This window comes from Acomys minous, assembly GCF_964271855.1.
Source record: "Acomys minous genome assembly, chromosome: 13".
Lineage (NCBI taxonomy): Eukaryota > Metazoa > Chordata > Mammalia > Rodentia > Muridae > Acomys > Acomys minous.
In genome coordinates, this window is record NC_140495.1 from 77,440,501 (window position 1) to 77,462,785 (window position 22,285).

The following is a 22,285-nucleotide window of genomic DNA, read 5'->3' on the forward strand; positions in this document are numbered from 1 at the left end:
GCCTCTGCCTCCCTCGTGCATGCACCACCACCGCCCGGCTGGTATATACCATTTTAAAAACAAGTAAATGGTACAGTATCAACCACTTTTAAGTCAAAGAAAACCTTAATTCCTTACATAGAATTATGCAACTATGCAGTATATTGCTGTGCTTGGAATGTTATTTAGTAAGAATCATGTTACTATAAAATAAGAGTAGGCTTTAAATTAAAAACAAAAAACCTCAGCCCTCTTATTGAAACATAAATCATTTTTACTCATTGAATGTCTCATTTCAGTGAGTCGGTTCCCAATTAAGCTCTGTTCTGTAATGGCTGTAGCTTGGATGGCAGGTGGTCCCCTAAGATCCATGCGTCGGAGGCCGGGTCTCCAGGAAGGCTCTAAAGGGAAGCAGCAGAGAGTTGAAGAAGTGGAGCCTTGCAGAAGGTCTTCATGGAATTCTGAGTGTGTTCTTAAAAGGTGTTTAAAGGTGACGGCCCCTTCCTCACCCTCCTCCTTCCCAGCCATCAACTGAGCTCTTTGGGTACACCACACATTCTAACCAAGACATGCTGCTTCTCTAAACCTGAAAGTACAGGAGCCAACTGACTGTGGACTGAAACCTACAGAACTGTTAGCCAAAATAAACCTTTGCCCTGTGCTATTTGGTTACCTATTTGCCATAGTGATGAAAAGTAAGCTAACAAAGTAAGTAACATAAACAGAAGAAAACAGACAAACAAAAATCCCGTCGACTTCTTAAAGCATTCTTCCCCTAAAAAGTAAAGCTTGATCACTGAACACCTTCCTCAAGAAAAACTTTAGTGGTTGTATGTACACAACTACATAGAATATAAACTCCATAAGGGTAAAAAACATTGTGCTTATGCCTTCTGATATAGTGTCAATGTCTAAACAGTTGCATTAGTGTGCACTGTTCAATCTTAAGGACTAATGGACACAAAACATCAGATTCCAATTATCTACTCCAAGAACTTAGAACCTTCCTGCTTAACTGGACTTAATCAAAAGAATTAAAATATCTCTATTAAATTATGTAGTGTTGAGTAGCCCCTCGCAGAGCTCAGAGTTAAGATGCTAACAGTTTAGATACACAGATTCGAAGGCACAGATACATGAGAAAAAATAGCAAAAACACTGCTCCCTCAAAAAAACATAATTAACATTTTTAGAATGTCTAGAAACTAAATTCTCTTTAAAACTACATTTGAAATGACAAGACAGAAAACAAATCAACGTGACAGAAAACAAATCAACTCTACATTAAAGTTGGAACATATAGGAACATTTTATAATAGGGAAAACAAAACAATCCTGATAACTGCAATAAATAGACTGATATGGGCCACAGTTTCAAGAGGAAAAGGTAAATTATTAAATGTATTTAGTTTTGAAGCAACTATCCACATCTTATACCATTCACATCATAGGGTAAGAAGCCCGTACTTCCTAACTTTTTATGAGTACCACAAAATTAATCCCTTACCAAGTTCAATTCAGTTAAGCTGCTCAATTCTATATTCTTACATGCATACAACTCACTATTATTCCACATATTTCTAATAATCTCTGTTTCTTGGCCTACTAAAATGAATAGAATATAAAAGATGCTTGATGTTCTAAACGATTAAAAAGATGAGAAATATCATCCTTCAAGAATGATTCTTTTTCCCAAGTGTATTTGTCTTGGTCCTAATTGATCTAAGGACCAAAAACCTTACCTACTAAGACAATAGTGGACAACATCACTAATAAAGAATGATGCAAAGACATTGGGGATATACCTCAGTGGTACAACACTGGCTTCACATGTGTAAGGGTCTGGGTTCTAGCCCAAGCACCATTATTACCTTGCATGTGTGTGGGGGGAGGGGGAGAGCACACAGCAAGTAGTACATTTTCTGAACCAACTAAATGAATGTTTAAAAGCAAAATGTTCAATATACTGCTTTGTGAAAAAATGAAGAGCTATTATAACAGAGGCTTTAAGCTGAGTTTACTAAAAATTTACATGGAATAATTATTTCCTAAATTGTCACAAACATATATCAGTGAATGAACACTATTTATTCACTAATCCGGGTCATGTGACAATTTCCTGTCACCATTGTGCACCAAATTTATTCAGTATTGAGCCTAGTGCTAGAAAATACTTTTGAGTAAACCTTATCAACAACTTAAATTTCAAGCTAACCTTTTTTTATGAATTTACTTTATTTTATATATTTGTATATTTATTGTATATCAGGAAACCTTTCATACTGAAAATGATAGTAGCCATACATGAAAACGGAGAAAAATGTATGGCTGTGGCCAAAGAGAAAACAAAACCCTCAAATTTTAAAATAACCAAAAAGCACTGCCTCTACAACAGTAACATACACACAGTTAAGACATTCATCTAAAAACAGTATTAGATATATGTCTCACTGGCTACATGTGACAAAATTTTTATATAAGACATCAAAACCAAGTACGCTGAAATAAGCCTATAAATCAAGCACTCAAGTGGAGCACAGAATTATATGTCCATGCGAAAAAAAGACATTCTAACACCTAATTTAGATCCACTGAGTCCTTGTGACAATCAACAGGGACAGTAGGCTCCCTGCATGGTGTTGGATAGAACTATTTCACCAACATAAACTCTGAAACTATTGACTAAATATTAGGCTTGTCTCTTTCAACAATCTCTTCAGTAAGAATTGTATACTACCTTGTAGGTAATAAGGAAGCATTTAATTTTAATAGAAGAATGTCAGCAAAAAAATATGAATTAAAATAACTACAAAATAACCGATGGATGGTTATTACTGATGCCAGCAAGCACAACCAATGGATGCATAAAACCCTAAGCCTAACGAGAATCAGGGTATTTCTAGTTGGCAGTTAGAGTTCTTCAGATGGTAGGTATATAGTCTTAAAGATTTGTCTCTTATCACCTCAGCCTAGTAAACAAACTTAACATACAGTTTCACAATCAAGCTTAGTAAGATTTCTGACATTATACAATATTAACTACAAAGCTTTGCCCATGAAGAATTCTTATAAATATGTTTAACCTTAGCTCTAATCAAGCTTTTAATCCCCACTTCCAATCTGAAAAAAGTAAAGGAACAGAAGGACGAGCCAGGTAACCTCATCAACAATTTAAAAAATACCTGTAATTTAGCCCATTCTTAGGATGGGTGGTCTTTTTGTCATTGTTGCTGGGTTTGTTTGTTTGTTTGTTTGTTTGTTTGGCTTGGTTTAGGTTTATGAGACAGAGTTTTTCTGTGTAGCCCTGGCAGTCCTGGAACTCACTCTACAGACCTGGCTGGCCTTGAACTCGAGATCTGCCTCCCTCTGCCTCCCAAGTGCTGGGATTAAAGGCATGCGCCACCACCACCCAGTTTGGATGAGTGATCTTATGAGTGATCTTATTTCTTCAAAAAGAGTCAATTTGAAGGTTCCGAGTGGATGTAACAGAGTTCTTGCCTAGCATGTATAAAGCCCTGGAGTCGGTTCCCAGCACTACATAAATGTGGTGCAGTGGCACATGTCCATGATTCTAGCCTTTGAAAGGTGAAGATGGATTATTAGAAGTACAAGGCCAGCCTAGGGTAAAAACTCTTAAAAACAAAAAACAGAACAGAACAAAACAAAGCAATAGAAAAGGTTATCAATAGTAAAGAGTGACTTCAGAAATGTTATACTCCACCTTGATTTAAGAAATAAACCAGATTAAAAGTGTAACCTGGAGACAAATAGTAAACTAGAATCTGAACAGATAACTAGATAATATTATATAACCATCTGCATACAGGTATAGAATTGTGCTTAAGTCCTTCCTGTGGAGATACCTTATGGTTGGACTGGATAAAATTACAAACTTCATACATAAAGGAAATAGAACCAAATATTAACAATGCTGAATCCCAATGGAAGGCACATGTGTACACACTGTACTATCATTATCACTATGTATGAAAATTTCAAAATACAAAGTTATATTTAAAATGAAAAAACTCTCTTTTTAAAAAAAAAAGATATCCTTATCCAGATATATACTTATATAAGCAGCATATACTTGATTTCCAGTTCATTTTATTCTAAAACATTTAAAATGGCTTTTTTGAGGGGAGGGTCCAAGTCAGGGTTTCTCTGTTTAGCCTTGACTGTCCTGGGCTCACTGTGTAGATCAGGCTGGCCTCGAACTCACAGAGATCTGCCTGCCCAGCCCGAGTGCTGGGATTAAAGGAGTGTGCCAACACACACACACACACACACACACACACACACACACACACACACACACACTATCTCCCCATCCCGCGCCCCCCCCACGCCTTTTTTAATGTTAGTGTCAAGTACCCAGCAAAATTTAGGAGGATAATGTATGAATACATTAAAATCATACTTTAAATGATAAAATGTCAGTTTTATAGAATCCCTTTTTAAAAAAGACTTATTTACAGACAGTTATGAGCTGTCTGAAATACAAGCTGGGAATTGAACTTAGGCCCGCTATGGACAACCAAGTGCTCTTAACTGCTAAGCTAAACTTTGATTAATTTACTTAAAAATCTAAAACAAAATTAACTTTACCAATATTCAATCAAACTAATACTTTTGGTGGATTAATCTCAGCTATGACATGCCCCGAAAAAAGCCACTTAGAATCAGAACTTCCTAGGTGAGAATATTTGATGCCTAAAAACATGTGTTTGCCTTCAGTATTTAGCATTAAGTGTTATTAATACACAGTTCTCTACATTTTAAAACTTTATAAACAGTAGACTGCTTGCAATAGTAGAATGGGAAGTGGATATTAAGATATATCACAACAAATTTCTGTATTAACTCACAAGGGCTTTACGGGAGTTATTGCATTTAAGTATGAGTGAAACATTTTTGTTTTCCAAAACAAGCTAAGTGTTTTACAAATGAGGCCAGTATTACAAATGTAATGGTCTCTTCTTTTATGAAAAGGTCTGAGCAGTAAGTGATTTTTAAAAATGAATATCCTTAGTCTGTCCCTTTCATAAAGATGACATTTTCGAATGTGTAGCAAACAGGGTATGCGCTAGTGAATGTCTATACACCCAACAACCTGGGAGACAGAAGCAGAACAGTAAGGGACTCAACATTACCAGGCTACCTAGTGAACTTAAGGCCATCCTTGGCCACGAGCTCAAAACAATGAAGTAGAGAGTAGCCAGAGAAGTTATTAGACATGGACCTCAGGTCTACACGCGCGCACACACACACACACACACACACACTCACTCACTTATCTCCCCATACAAGTACAGGAAGAATGAAGCCTCCAATAAGTAAGCAATAATGTTGACACACATTTTCTTCAGGGTTAAACACTTCAATAATTCACTTTCTCCCTAAATTGTAACAAATGAAGATGAATGCTTATGATACAGTAAGGAGGTGAAAAATAGAACCAGAATAGATTAAACAAGTGAAGCACGGTTAGCTCATAAAACAAGCCACGTAGCCAAGCACATTGCGTGACATCTAAGTGGAAAGAGACATCCAAGTATATAGAGCATAGTTAAGAGGCAGGTATGCTTGCAGCTATTAGTGACTGCTCAGGGTAGCTGGATGCTTGTCAGAGACTGCATTCCCCAACCTACCTAACTACTGATGTAACAGCTACTCTCTAGGCTGTGATGCACAAGAGCCACAATGTCAAAAAGAGTTGTTTTCAGTTTCAGGTAAACCTAGCGCTATCTAAAATTGTGGTCAATTATTCTAGGTCCACATAACCCCATAAGTAAGTGCTGGAGGTTAGTATGGTGTATCTTGATGCTAATTTCTGTGTGCTGTCTCTGTGCCCCACCAGTACCTTGCCTAAGAGGCTAACCTGTTTGACCAATAAAAGGCCATGACACCTGGGCAGGGCAAATAGGATATGCATGGCTAAGGTTCCAGGGCTTGGGGAGACAAGAGAGAACCTTGGGAGGAGGAGAGGAAGAAGGAGGCTGCGCCATGGGTTAGGTGGAAGCAAAGCACACAGCCAGCATAGATGGAGATTTGGCCCAGATAATGATAATTAATAAGTATTTGGGATTATGGATGGGGGGTAGCTTGATAGAAATTATTAGAAGCAAATGGCACCTGCCCCACTACTGGAGGTAGTTTAAGGGATTAATATGTGCCCTGCCCCTAGGTTAACTAACGCTATTTTAAAATATAACAGGTGTCTGTGTCTTGATTGATTGCTAGCTGGTTAGAAAATACTGCTGTAATAATAATTATAGCATAAATATACATTATTAGGCCATACTGTTAAAATAGCTGCAACAAGTTAAGTCAGAACTTAGACATAAGTCCACAGCAACAACAGACAGGAAAGAGCAAAGGCTGGAGGTGTCTGGAGTCAGCAGGAAGGTAGGGAATATCTAAGACTGTGAAGTGGGTAATTCAGTTATCAACGAGGCTTTCCTTCTTTAAAAACAGGACCTGCCACTACCATGAAATTACAAAAACCAACTAGGTACATCAAACCCAAGAACAAATGAGTCAGGGACAAGGCACTGTTTCCAAGACTCTTACTGCACTGCTGGTCCCCACATCACTCTATCTTTAGTGAGAACTCTTTCTGCACAGCTTCCAGAGGCAGAGACAGATAGATCTCTGTGAGTTCAAGGCTGCCCAGTCTACAAAGAGAATCCAGGACAGGCAGGGCTCTGTGCAACAAAGAAACCCTATCTGGAGGCGGGGGTGCATAAGAGGGTAGGGGGAAAGCTGGGAAAGGTGGCGCAAGCCTATGAAGGCAGAGGCAGGTGGATCACTGTGATTTTGAGGCCAGCCTTGTCTACAAAGGGAGTCCAGGACAACCAACGTTACACAGAGGAAACCCTGTCTCAAAAGACAAAACAAAAACACAAAACACCAACAACCAAAAAAAGATTTTATATTCTATGTTCTTCTCAACAGGAAAGAGTTAATAATTATAGTTAATTAGACCAAGATAAGAAGTTCAGAAAAACATCTCATGAACCTTTCACATTGAAAAAAAAAAAAACAAGGAAACAAAGGGCAGAAATAGTGAACACACAAACATGACAGAATTCAATGCCAAGAATTAAATCCACAATGATAAAAATAATTTTTAAAATTAAAAAAAAAATCATAGACTGCTTGCTGCTCTGCCCAAACATGCCTGTCACCAGCGTACATGAACACAGGTTCTAGATTCTTTTGCTGTTCTTTGCTGGAAAGCAGTTTTATTTGGAGAAGATTTCTGTTTGGTTTTTGTTTTTGTTTTTGTTTTTGTTTTTGTTTTTGTTTTAATTATGAAGCCAGACTGATCTCCAACTTCCAGCAATCCTCCTGCCTTAGCCACCAGAGGCACCAAGTTCGGTGCCTATATAAAGCTTTTTATCTTTATTACATTTATTTATCTCAGGGTGAGAGACGGGGGCTGGGGGCAGCAGTGCAAGTAAAGGTCAAAGGACAACTTGTGAGCGTTGTTCCTCTCTACCATGTGGTTCTTATGGATTGAACTCTAGTCCTTAGGCTTGACAGTGATACCTTTACCCATGAGCTATCTCACTGACCCCCATAAACCTTACAGATTCCACACTAACGTATAAATATACAAATAGCTCTGAATATGTTACATATCAATATGTTAAAAGTAGTGTATGAAAATATGATAAGCTTACTTAAATTCTAAGTTGAGAGTACAGAGTATAAAAATAAAATTTGGGGAGTTAGAGAAATAGCTCAGTAGTAAAGATCATGCAAGGATCTTCCAGGGGCCCAAGTACAATTCCTAGTACCACATTAGGTACCTAACAAACACTTGCAACTCCAGCTCCAGGAAGACCTAACAGCTATGACTCCTGTAGACTGCAGCGCTAATACACTGATACTTATGCACAGGCACGTGCATGAAAAAAAATCGAGGAAAAAAAATGAGACTAGAGCCAGGCACTGTGGTGCAAGTGAAGGCAGATGGAGGAAGGTTGTGGTCCCAGGAAGTATTTTTTTCTACTAAAAGAGTAAGGCTGTCAAAATATAATCATTTTTTATATAACAATTTCAGTATGTGTTATGTTGACTCCTCTAAACTAGCACTGTCCATTCAACACAAGGGGTTCTTTTCACATCTTACCACTGGAGCTGGCATCCATGCAGGTGTACAGCCGCACCAGGCAGGTGGTTCATCCTCATCTCAAGAGTGGTCACAGGAAACTAGCTTTACCAGGAACAGGGGCCTACAGCAACTTAGCATTCAACAATGTCATTTTTTAGCTATCCTCAGACTTAAAGTTCTTTGTAAATGACTTCATGACAGTTTTCCTCTTTTAAGCATACATTTGATAACTATTATACTGCATTTACAGTAAAAGTTAAAGTCTGTAACAATAATGTCAGAACTAGCATGATTATTTGTGAGAGGAATGGACAGCAAAGCATGGTATTCACACCAGAAACTTCAGTTGAGAAATCTTCTAGGAAGATTTTCTAACTAACTCAATAAAGATGGAAAATAGGAGAGTATACAGAGAAAGATCAAGGATAACAAACTCTAAACGCAGGCAGGCAGCGCTGTGGTGAAAATGATGGCAGGGACTCGGCAATGCTGCCTTAACTGGAATGAAAACCCCAGGGACAACTATTCAACCAACAATGAGCAGTACAGGAATTTACTCAGTTAGCTTATCACTTTACAAAAACCATGACCAAGTTAAGTTGCATGTCCAGTCCTATCCCACCCCCTCTCTTTTACTGGACATATTACAGAGAAGCCCACATCACTTCTTGGCCATCTTCCACAGGATAGCAGAGCAAACTCCTAGTTAAACAAACAATCCTATTAACTCCTTTAAGTTTTTACAATCTTTTGTTTGCTTGTTTTGTTTTGTTTTTGTTTTTCCGAGACAAGGTTTCTCTGTATAACCTTGGCTGTCCTGGCCTCACTTTGTAGACCAGGTTGGCCTCGAACTCACAAAGATCCGCCTGCCTCTGCCTCCCAAGTACTGGGATTAAAGGCATGCACCACCACTGCCTGGCTAGTTTTTACAATCTTATCCCTATGCACTTAACTGACAAATGATAACAGGTAAAATGTCATAGTCTTAGCAACTCTCAAATGGTATCATATAACTTATATCTAGGAAAAGCTATTTGAAAAATAACTGAAAAAGCCATCTTGAGATTGGGCCACAGTAATTAATCTTCATTAATCCCACAGTAGTGTTTACATGGGGATATACTGAGGGACTTTTTTAAAAGGTCTGTGTTCAAAATATAATAAAAAGTCTATAGTCTATGTTTCCTGAAAGTATACTGTTAAAGACTGTCATTTATTAAACATTAAAATAAAACTCTGGATAGAAATTCTAGCTTAGTGTCCAAAATAATTTTACTGAAAGCACTAGGTTTTGCTCCTTTACAGTAAAGGCTTCTAATGCTTTTGTTAGAATTTGCAGCAGTGCCATCTACAGCACACCTGCCACTGTATGGCCTCCTGTTCCCACATCTTATCCTTTCTTTGCTCTGTTTACTGTTTTCAAATCAAGGTTTACTAAGTGCCTACTTCTCTACTGCCTGTATGAATAACATGTATGTAACATACATTGTGTTCATAGAAGCAAATTATTTCATTTAACTTTGTTGTGTTTATTAACAATCTGAAATGGCTATATAATATGAGATATACATTGTGTGTGTGTGTGTGTGTGTGTGTGTGTGTGTGTGTGTATGTGTGTGTGTAACACAGAAATGTTAAATGTAAAGGGGCTAGGATTTGACTCTGCTTTTGTACAAACAAACACAGATCCTCCCTGATTCATGGTTGCTGACAAAATACACAGGACTACCAGGACAAAAAAAAGTCTTTTTGTAGCACAAAAAGCATCAAGACTGTGGCACAGTCAGTGCCTCTGAGTTTGTGGCACAGAGAGCATCAAGATCGTGGCATAATCGGTCTCTCTGACCTCTTCCAGTTTCAGATAAGTAACACACAAGTATGGCTTAGCTAGAGGCTTGCATGTACAGTGAACTATAGCAATAAACTGCAGTAATACAGGTGTTTATTGCAGAACAAGTCTGCTCTTTGGAATAAAGGATGGTATAAGGAACTTTTATTTCATCGTTCAAGTTTGCATGCTAAAATCACAATTGTGAGAAATAATCAAGAATTCTTGGCACAGCAACACAGCTCAGAACATTCAAAGCCGCTGCTAAACTAAATGTAAATGGCTTAGTACAAAACTTACAGTCAATAAATGAATACAAATACTTCATTTTAAACAAAAAATGCTGTGCTTAGTAGGCTGAGCCAGGACTGTGATAGTTTCTAGGACAGTCTGGGCCACAAAGTGAGGATAAGGCTAGGCAACGCTAAACCTTTATTCTTAAATACTATTCGTAAAAAATACTATTCGTAAAAAGAATTTGAAATTAAATATATATATACATGCATACATACATAATGTATCATATGTAACTTAAATTAGTGTGTGTGTGTGTGTGTGTGTGTGTGTATGTGTGTGTGTGTGTGTAAGTATGAATAAGAGAGAAGGATTGGTTAAGCTATACCTGAGTAAAAAATAAACGGGGGCAAAGGTGATTTTCTTTTCCTTGTAGCTAAGTGAATTCTACCCTGAAATAATAGCTGCCTGACACACAATATTTAGGACAGCTTGTCATATACTTCTATCCACTGGTACTTATTCACTGCATGTATTTAAGAGCATCTATTTGCACAATTAACTGAATCACTAGCCAATTGTTCTGTTTATGTCTCTCCTCCCCAACCCACCTTTGAACACCCTCGGTCTTAATAATTATAAGCCATTGCAGACTCTAATAAATCTCCCCTAAACCCAGTCATTAAAATTTTTTTAGCCTCTTTATCCTTCTAAAAAACTTTTTAACACTTCACCCTAGCAGGGCATGGTGGTGCACTCCTTTAATCCCAGCACTTAGTAGGCAGATGTAGGCAGATCACTGTGAGTTCGAGGCCAGCCTGTTTTACAAAGTGAATCTAGAACAGCAAAGGCTACACAGAAAAACCCTGTCTGTGAGGAGGAAATTTTTTAAATAAATAAATAATTAATTTTAAAAAACTTCACCCTAACCGAAATTAAAGCTAAATGAAATCTGAGAACCAGCTTTAGATCCCTGATTTCAAGAGCACTCAACTACATAAGCAGCTGAAAACTTAAGGTGCTATTCCAATCTTAGTACTGTGGCTTTTTTATTAATGAACTTGGGAAACTAACCATATAGAAGAAGCCTGTTAATAACTGCTGTAGTGGGGCTGGAGAGATGGTTTAGTGGATAAGAGCACTGTCTGCTATTCCAGGGGTGCTGAGTTCAATCCCCAGCAAGCACATGGTGGCTCAGAACCAACTGTACTGGAATCTGATGCCCTCTTCTGGCATACAGCCAGATAAAGCACTCATACATAAAATAAACAAAATCTTTTAAAAAATAAAAAATAGCTGGGCAGTGGTGGCACATGCCTTTAATCCCAGCACTTGGGAGGCAGAGGCAGAGGCAGGTGGCTCTCTGTAAGTTCAAGGCCAGCCTGATCTACAAAGCAAGTCCAGGCCAGCCAAGGCTACACAGAGAAACCCTGTCTCGGGGAGAGGGGGGTTGGGGGGGCACAGGACAGGGGACACACTTGCTGGGGGCTGGAGAGATGGCTCAGTGGTTAAAAGCTCTTCCAAAGGTCCTGAGTTCAATTCCCAGGAACCAGAAGGTAGCTCACAACCATCTATAATGTGATCTGATGCCCTCTTCTGCAGATAAAGCATTCACATACAATAAATAAAATAAATAAATCTTTAAAAAAAAACTTGCTGGACAAAGTACATCACTGGGGCAGACGTTGAGGGTTTAATCTCCCCCTCCTTCTGTTCTCTCTGCCTCCTGTGTGCAACTGACAATGATAAGCCAGTATCCTACACTAACCCTCAACTGCCATGCCTTCCCTATGCGTCCCTATCATTATGGACGCCAGCACTCTAGAACTGTAAGCCAAAATAAATCTCTTCTTCCTTAAATTGCTCTTGGTCCTGGCACATTACCACAGCAACAGAATGTAACCGATATAATTACTATGAATATAGCTACAGCTTTTAAGGTATCCCGAAGATGTAATGAGATATGGCCAGTAAACCACTTCTACCCACCACCTGGTACATTAACACCAAAGCAGTAAGCATTCATCACCTCCCTTCATAGACATCCTCTGTGAAAAAAGAACTAGAGTCTTTCTTCATACGCTGCTTCTGCCTGCAAGCTCACTGTGAAAACACTGCCCCAAAACTTGAGGCTGAAATTACTTTCCTAACAACAAGTACAAAGCAGTAATTTAGGAGTAAGCTAATGTTTGGCAAGTCTGGTATCTTGGTGTGATGACTAATTTTATATCAACATGGTCAGAATATGATACCAAGATATACCTGGTTAAACAATACTACGTGTAGGCTCTTTTTGTCCAGGGAGACAATTAACACCTACACTTTGAATAAAATAGGTATTGCCTCAACTTCATTACAGTATCCAAGCACTGACTAGTAAAGAAATAAATGCCTCTCCCTAACCTTAAACTAAAGAGGAGGGTGACAGTACAGATACAACTTACTAGTAAATGCTTCTCAACCTGCTATTTAGTGTTTCCCCCAAGCAACTGCAGAGGATGTGGCTAACAATCCACATTCCATAGTAAACCACTACATTTCCTACTCACCATCAAAAGATGAACAACAAAATAACCCAACACTTGGGGAATGTTCCCAACGCTACTGGAAAGGAAAAATAAATTCAGAGAAAAACTACTGTCCCTATTTACAATAGAATGCCATTTTAAAATGTTATATACAAAATGCATTTAAAGATCTTAACAACTTTCACAATTAAATTTCCAGACAAAGAAAACATGGCAGTGCATGTCAAAAAAGCAAAACTCTAAAACAAATTTCTAAAAAGGCAAAACAGAAAAGATGTAGAAGTAAATAAAAATGATGCTAAATACACAGACAGAATATGATTAGTAATGAGAAATTGTCAACACAAGTTAATCTTTAAGGGGATGGATTTGATCATCATATACTGTATATAAGTATTGAAACACACTAACCTATGAATATGCAAGATTATGTTAATTTTTAAAAAGAAACTGCCGGAAATGGTAGTAAAATATACTCCTGGTAAAAAACTTGTAAGTCACTACAGACCACAGTACTCTGTGCAGAAGGAAAGCAGCACAAATGAAGTCTGATGAACGAGGTCTTACTCTGCTCCAAACTGGACTGGAACTCACTATCTAGGCTGATCTAGCATGGAACTCTTTTTTTTTTAAACCTTCAAGGGACAGTTTATTAAAGAACAGAGTCCAAAGAAGGTGTGGCTATTTACCTAATTATCTTACTTATGTTTACTACCAAGTTATTGTTATGGTTTCAGGCTTTTTTTTTAATACACTAAGTTTGTTTTTATTCACTTTACATCCCAACTATAGACCCCTCCCTCCCTTCCTTTCCCCCCTCCCCTCCTTCCCCTAGTCCTCAGAAAGGGGAGCCCTCCTTCCCTACCATCTGACTCAGCCTATCAAGTCTCATCAAGACAGCCTGCCTCCTTTTCCTCTGTGGACTGGGCAGCCCACTGGGGAAAGTGATCAATGAGTGGGCAACAGGGTCCATGTCAGAGGTAGCCCCTACTCCCCATATTATGGGGCTCACAGGGAGACTGTGCTGCCTATGGTCCTCATCTGAGCAGGGGGTCCTCTCTATGAGCATGGGCCTCCTGACAATCTTCCTGTCTCAGCCTTTCAAGTATTGAGAGTACAGGCATGAGTTTCTACAGACAACAAACATACAATACAAGCCACCCAATTCTGCTAATAACAAAAGAAACCTCTCAACAACTACAGAAACAACCAGGTTATACAGAACAGAGAAAAGGAGATTATTCCACTTATTCCACTTGCTAATTTTATAGTATAAAAAAAGAAAAAGAAATACATTTCTTTGCTTAACTCTGGTCAAGACCATCAGTAAAAACCTATGGAGCCAGGTACGAACATCTGGATAGAAACTGCCATGTTTATAACAAAAAACCTGAAGAAATTTATCATTAGCTGGAAAAGTTACTTTCCACAAAGTATTTTCATTAGATTACAATAAGATTTCTTCTTTGAAACTTTCTGAAATATAGTATTATACCAAAATAAAAAATTTTAAATGAGCCATTAGAAAATGAGTGGGCTTCTAACTGAACCAACTATCTTAAAGGACAAAAAGAATCAGGAATCCTCTCTCCTAACTGACTAGCAAACACTGAAAGTGAAACAATCCCAAACAGAGGAGCTTTAGCATCCCTGTTAGTGTCCTTCAGAGTCTCTTCCATGTCTTAAAGAGCATTTATATCATACACATATGGATACAGAAAGTTCACTGACTATACACCTCAGGCAATTACAGCCAACGCATTAATGAGAACATTTCCACTCAGAATTATTAACAAGTGTTAATAAACAATCCTCAAAAGTATTTCAATAAAGGAATTTTAAGTCTTTAGAAAAGAAACAGTCACTAAAACTGAGGCCTTTTTACATAAGTAAAAACGTTTACATCAACAGAAACTATCATTTAAAAAGATATTTCAAATAGCCAGCAGAAATACTAGGATTACTAATGATCCAGAATTTTCTAAGTGAAAGTGTCAAGCAAGATGCTAATCATTCTGGTTCCAGACCCTTCAAAACATATCAGTGATGACTGTAATTCCAACAAGTGCACAGGTATGAAATGTTTTTTCTGAATGTAGACTAAACTAGCCAACAGTGTGCGGACAAAGTACTTAACAGTAAAGATATATACAACTACTCAGACACAGGCACAACACATACACAAAACAAGTGTAAAATTTTAGAACGTTTGATAATACAAGTAACAAACTGACCTACTGATAACACCACAATATAAATTATTTCAGAGATACACCATTAACAACATGTCAGTTCAAAACACTTCATTATTAAGGAGTGATTGAAAGCAGAGTCCTAGAAACCAGTGTTGAGGTCTTCAGGCAGCATGATCTGAGCCAACAGCAATCCAGACATCCAAACCTTCAGTTACTATTGAAATTTAAAATACTGGACAAAAAATATTAAAAAGAAATAGTAAACATACTGAAAACATATGTCAGGAGCAGTCTGAAGTCATTAGCAACCAGTATCACACAAACCTGTGAGTTACTCTGGGGAATAGTCAGGTGTGCCCATCCTTTACGTTTCCCCTGACACTGAGAAAGGGTCTTGATATGTTACCCAGGCTGGCCATGAACTCAAAATCCTCCTGTTTGAGCTTCCCAAGTGCTGGGATTACAGGCATTCACCCTTATACCCAATTCCAAAGACACTTCTCATTAAAAGTACCTCAGCCTGACAGGAAAGCTGTGCTTTCCAACAGTTCAAGCCACATGAGTGATTTCAGAAGTTCAAGTTCAAGTAAAACAACAGGCTAGGCTTATATCTGACTAATGACGGGTTATTTGCCTGGCATGTGCAAGGCCTTGGGTTCAATCTCAGTAAATAAACAAATAAGTAGCAGTAGAAAAAATAGCCAAGCACAGAAATCTACTCAGGCAAAAGGACTGCATGAGTCCAGGAGGTGGAGGCCAGCCTGAGGCAACACTTGAGACCCAGACAGACTCATAAAAATAATTTAGTGAAAAATAGACAAACTTGTCATAACTTACTTAAGCAAGTATCTTCAAAAAATTGCTTTAACCATAATGAAGTTCATGGAATACTTTGCAATCCTCTTTCATAACAAATATGCAAACATTAATGTACATTTTTTAGCACATCTCAACTGTAGCTAAATTAATTTGGAGTAATAATTACACATAGCTAATGGTTACTCTAGGGGACAGCATAGTCTAGGGTTCATTGTCTGGTTCTGAAACAGACATATAGAATATTAAAGAATCTGTAATTTGAACCAAGTACATTATGAAAGCTGAAGGTCAATTCAGCCTTCACTCCTGACTCTAGCAACCCTATGTGACAGTGTCCCATTTGCCAGGCAACCTTTATTTCTATCGTGAGTCCCAATTTTCATGTTAATGTTTGTAACAGCAACCCCTATTGTCTTCACAAACATCCCATCTCATGTGACAAATGACATGGTCACTCTACCTACATCCACACCATCTTGAAAATAACTCTATACACTGCTTGGAAGAAAATTTAAGTGAAATTCTCTATTACTGATGCCTGGAAAAGAGACTCTAGATTTTAAGGAAAGAACCCTAAATCCACTACACTCATTTTTAAAAAAGAAAAGGAAAAAAGATGCTGCTGGAAAGTCTTTATTTTAAATTGCAGACTTAAAAAAAAAAAAAAAGTAAGAGTTACCTGTTGTACAAGGCATCTGGAAATTGGGATCATTGCTATCCAAAACAGGCAAACAGAACTGGTTACTTGCAGATCCTAGCATAGGGTCCTTATCGCTGAGCATGTTCTTCAGCGAGTCCTCTAAGACATTCTGACTTGTACTAAAATCCTCACAGACTTCATTCTCCAGGTTGGATCCTAGAAATAGGGCATCATCTAAGTGTTCAGTAGGAATTAAATGATTAAATGTATCAACTATATCCATGAAGACTTCTGTGTGTCTTTCAACCCTATAGAAAGACAAAAAAAATACCATAAGAAATAAAGCTATCAATTGAAAATCACCTACTACCAAATTATTTTAATAATTTTGAATCTAAGAACACTTCTGAGTTTGTTTTTTTTAACCCTCACTGTTTAGAATATACATTTGGAAATGTGGAACAAATTTTTACTGAATAACCTTTATCATGCATGTAGAATATTATTTTGCCAGAAACCCTACAAAATGTTTACTCAATTCATTATTTTTTTAGAAAAATAATTATATAGTCCATTAATTTGACATTTCTGAAAGAATTACATGGTTTAAACCATAAAAACTGTATGTTTTTACCCATAACATTTTCATAAAGAACCAAACAATGCTTTTACAGTAAAACCATATAAAATAGCTAAAATTCAATTACTTAAATCATGGTCTCATAACTACTAAAAACCATAGCCTTGTTGTATTTACAGAGTATTATAATTATTCACACATAACACAGAGACAAGTTTGTTCTATAGAGTCAAAGAAACTATTAACTAAACCCAACAGCCACAAGTTTATAAACGCACACGAAGTTGTGCGCATACACACATTTCTCCCAAGGTCTTCTTTTAGGAGAAAACAAGATAAATGACAAGAAAACAATCACAACATATACTGAAATGTGTATTAGTGAGTTATATGTGGCTGATACAGAAGTTTAATTAGTCTACCCAAATTGTCCCTACACACTACCATTCAGCAAAAGGTATTCCAAGCAGCTTTCAAGAAGCCTTAATTATCAAAACCTGAATTATTTTTACAAAAAGTTTTAGACAAAACTGAACCAGTTAGAAAACCATACTGATCACCTAGAGTATCTTGTGCTTCTTATTTTCAAAGCCCCACTCCTTTTTCATTTTTTGAGACAGGTTTTCTCGGTGTAGCCCTGGCTATCCTCGAACTCACTTTGTAGGCCAAGTGGGCTAGCCTCGAACTCACATCTGCCTGTCTGTGTCTCCTAAGTGCTGAAATCAAAGGCGTATGCAACCACACCCAGCTTTTTTTTTTTTTAATGTCCAGCTTTTTCAAAGCCTTTTACAGTAACTTAAATCTACCAAAACTTTCTTCACCGGGCTTAAGTACATCCTCCTTAGAAAAAGGGAAAGCTGGTGTGATGCTGTACACCTATGATCCTGGAACTCAGGAGGATCAGGAGCTTGAGGCAAGCCTGGGCCACAAGCTAAAATACTATCTAAAAAAGGAGGCAGTGTGGAGTTCCAGTATACAGCTAATGAATATATATTATATGAAATTCTTTGGGAAATATTTCACATTCATGTGTATAACTTAATTTCAGTGATTAAAAGAATCTGACAATATACTTTTTTTTTTACGAGGAAAATGCCTTTAAATAATGTAAAAGTTTTCCTTAAAGTCACCCAGCTCCTCAAACCATGCCTAATACCTATTCACCCTTAATGCTGAGCTTAGGAGCCAGAAAGACTTGACTCACTGAAGGCTATTTAAAAACAATTTCCCAGCCAAGTAGTGATTTCCTGGGACTCAAGATGGGAAGAATGACTCTGAAGAATAAATGGAAACTTTAAGAAATGGCGGGAATGTCCTAAATCTTAACATTGTAATAGTTTCAGAAATATCTCATCATTCTTCTAACAGAAGATCATGAGTTCAAGGCCATCCTTGGATACATAAAGAAGAGCCTGAAACCAGCCTGGGCCAGTAAGACTCTTTTCAACACAGTTCCCACACCAAAGGGGAGCAATTTGAGACGGGGGGGGGGGGGGGGGGGGTAGATATTAAGCATATTGAAGTCTTTAAGACAGGTCAAATTTGGGCTAGAGAGATGGCTCAGAGGTTGAGAGCACTTCCTGTTCTTCCAAAGGTCCTGAGTTCAATTCCCAGCAACCACATGGTGGCTCTCAACCATCTATAATGAGATCTGGTGCCCTCTTCTGGTGTGCAGTTGTACATGTAGGCAAAACATGGTATATATAATAAATAAATCTTTAAAAAAATACAAAGATCGTCAAATTTATGGGTTACAAAAAAAAAAAACAATTTCCATAGGAAATACCACAATACTAGTACTCTGTGGAACATATTTTAAGGGAAATTTATATAAATTAATGAAGCTGCTTTTTTTAAAAATGTGGGTCCTATTAGATTTGCACACAATTCAATATGAAAAAAAAAAGCAAAAATAGTGGACAGCCAGGCAACATTCAAGTTATGTTGAAAGGAACATTTATCACAAGTACAGAGTAATCTAAGAACTTGGCTTCAGATACGAAGCACGAAGTGTCAAGAGCAAGCCCTGCTAGGGATAGGGATCTAGCTTTCAGCGGTCAGCTAAAGCACGTGCTGCTCTTGCAGGAAACACAAGTTTGGTTCTAGCACTATGTCCAGCAAGCGCCACAGGAAACAAACGTTAATTACAGAAATATTAACTAACTTAAAGCAGACACATGAATCTAAGTGCAATATGGTCTGGCTGCAGAACAGAAAACAGAGATGGTGGGGAAGCTGGTACAATCTGAACCATGTATGTACTTCAGTTTACAGTTTTCTGTTTGCTCTGAGAGTGGCACTAATATTACATCTGAAGTCAGTGATCAGGGGAAATGGATTAAAGCTATTACAGGGTATGGATAAACTCTTATCCTACTTTGCAGCTTTCCTATGAGTCTAAAAATACTCCAAACTAAAACAGCTTTAAAATTTAAGAGAATATTGGAGATACTAAGTAATGTAAAAGACAAAGACAAGCAGGTGTAATTAAAAAGTTATTTTCCATATCTTTGATAATTATATAGCTGCTTAATACAAATTTCTGTCTCTTACACCAAAGTTTTACTTAAATAGTTCCTTACATTTATTATTTTAAGCAAAACACAGATCTATTTAAAAGGGCTTATGGAATGCATACAATTAAATCATTATCAATAATTTGAGATTATACATGCTAAAATCTGAAATGATTTCTGGATTCACAGTACCTACTGTTTATAAACAAAAAAATACACACAGTTGTCACAGAATTGAATAATCTTAATTCAAACCATTCATTTTCTCACAGACTTTCTAAATATCTACTACAAAGGGAAACCAACCACTGACTCAAATTTAAGGGACTCATAATCCAAGACAAATTACAGACACACAAATACAATAAGATATAAATAGCAACAGACTATCAATATTGGAAGGCTGCTAATAGGACCTTCTAACAGGTAAAAACTCAGGAGGTAAGTAGGTATGTGACCTGAATCCTAAAAGTTCAGAGGGTAGGCCAGGAGAAGAAAAATGGTACTAATTATGAACAGTTATGTTCCATTCTACTGAACCATTTATAAAGACTCATAAAATAACTGAAAATATAGGTACTAACTGATGTTGTATGCAAAACTTAATTTGAACCAATGATATTTCCAATTTTAAAACACTTAATTTAACTTTGAAAATTAGACTCCAGTTAAATTTAGATTACATTAAATAAAACCAAATATATAACTATCTGTTTCAGGTATGAATAGAATGGGGGGGGGGGCGGATTACAAAGTGGGCACATGCTATGAAAATCTTCACATATCAGAAAAGTGGATAGAGGGGAAGACATCCTTTTGGAACTCTAGGTGAGAGAATTATGGGAGAATGGAGAAATAGAAGGATCCAGAGGGTCCTAGAAACCTACAAAAAGAACATTATGACAGGTGAATCTGGGCCCAGGGGTTCTCCTCAAACTATGGCACCAGCCAAGGACAATGTGCAGTAAACTTCAAACCCCTAACTAGATCTAACCAATGGACAGGACAGTCTCCACAGTTGAGTGGAGAGTGGGGACTGATTTTCACATGAACTCTGGTGCCCCATATTTGACCATGTCCCCTGGAGGGGGAGACCTGGTGGCACTCAGAGGAAGGATAGCAGGCTACCAAAAAGTGACTTGATACCCTATGAGCATATACAGGGGGAGGAAATCCCCCTCAGGAACAGTCATAGGGGAAGGGAGTAAGGGGAAAATGGGAGGGAGGGAAGGAGGAATGGGAGGATACAAGGGATGGGATAACAATTGAGATATAATATGAATGAATTTTTAAAAACGAGGTCGAAAAATTACTTCAAATCCAGTCAAGGTGACACATGCCTGTAATCCCAGCACTCAGGGAGGCAGAGGCAGGCAGATCTCTGTGAGTTCAAGGACAGCCTGGTCTACAGGACAACCAAGGCTACACAGAAAAACCCTGTCCCAAAACAAAACAAAACAAACCAGCAACAACCACCAAAAATTAAAAATTAAAAAACTGGGTTTACCATTAGATTTTAGATGTCTCATTTTAAACTGCACTGAACCTAGTGGCGCAGGTTATAATCCCACCTCCTTAGGCAGGCAGCACAAGATAACTATAAACTCAAACCCTGCCTGGGCTAAAAAATGATTCTGTGTTCAAGCCAGGCAGGTCAGTGAGACTCTGGAGACACAGAGTGGTAGAGTTCTATCTCAATACCAAATATATCAAAAAAGGTCTCCAACAGAAATTAAAGCAAAGCTATATAAAGTAGATTTCATCCTCTATTACTTTTTTTTAGGCCTAGCAGTATCACCAGTATCAAAGTTAAAGAAACCAAGAGATAGCTGGGTGTGGGGGCATGCTTGTAATTCTAGCACTAAGGAGGAAAAGGAGACTAGAGTTCAAGGCTGGAGAGATGGCTTAGAGGTTAAGAGAACTGACTGCTGTTCCAGAGGTCATGAGTTCAATTCCTGGCAACCACATAGTAACTCCTTACCATCTATAATAAGAACTGGTGCTCTCTCCTGGAGGATAGGTATACATGCAGGCAGAACATTATATACATAATAAATAAATCTTTAAAAAATATAATAATAATAATAATAATAATAATAATAATAATAATAATAATAATAATAATAGAATTCAAAGCTAGCTGTAGCTAAATATCAAGCTCCCAGCTAGCCTGGTACAAGAACCTCAGTCATTTTTTTAAAAACCCAAAGGCCTAAAAATAAATTGAAGACTATGTAATGAACTTCATCTAAACATGTAACAGGTGACATGAAGAATTTAAAAAATATACAAGATATGGCTGGCTGTTTAAATGAGAATACCCCCACTGGCTTGACTGCTTGACTACCTGGTCTCCGGAGAGGATTAGGTAAGGCCTTGCTGAAGGAGATGTCACCGAGGGTGGGCTTCATGTTTCAAGAGTGCAAACCATTCCCAGTTCCTAACTCTTTCACTCTCTGGCCCCTTCCTGGCCCCTGCTTTTGAATACAGCTGCTCCTTCAGCCATGCCTTTTTCTCTGCCATCATGGACTCAAGTCAAATGCTTTCTTTTATAAAGCTGCCTTGGTCAAGGTGTTTTGTCACAACAATAAAAAAGTAACTGAAACATAAGGACATTACAAAAGCCTATAAAAATTTGATTCATGGTAATAGTAACTGGAAAGGAGCATTTTATACGTATACTAGTGAAGGTCTCAGTACTAAAATAACATTTTAACGAAAACCTAAAGAGAAAGCGTGATCGATCATGTGTAAGAGAAATCCAGGCAAAGACCTAGAACAAGGCGACCATACTTGATACCTTCCAGCCCTGACATAATAGTTTAACCTATTTAAATTTGATTT

At 37.7% G+C, this 22,285-nt stretch overlaps 1 protein-coding gene across 5 annotated transcripts in view; it reads right to left on the bottom strand.

Moving 5' to 3' along the window:
• Nucleotides 1-22,285, bottom strand: part of PHF3 (PHD finger protein 3) — a 73,280-nt gene that overhangs the window by 44,428 nt on the left and 6,567 nt on the right. For 2 of the 5 annotated variants that reach the window (XM_084753493.1, XM_084753490.1), the window contains exon 2: nucleotides 16,385-16,653. The exons of 1 other annotated variant lie outside the window; for it this stretch is intronic. In XM_084753493.1, coding sequence (XP_084609619.1) covers nucleotides 16,385-16,628 — 244 coding nt within the window. In that variant the 5' untranslated portion in view covers nucleotides 16,629-16,653. The remainder of the gene's footprint in view (nucleotides 1-16,384; nucleotides 16,654-22,285) is intronic. 2 more of the 5 variants (XM_084753491.1, XM_084753492.1) reach the window with 1 other exon arrangement.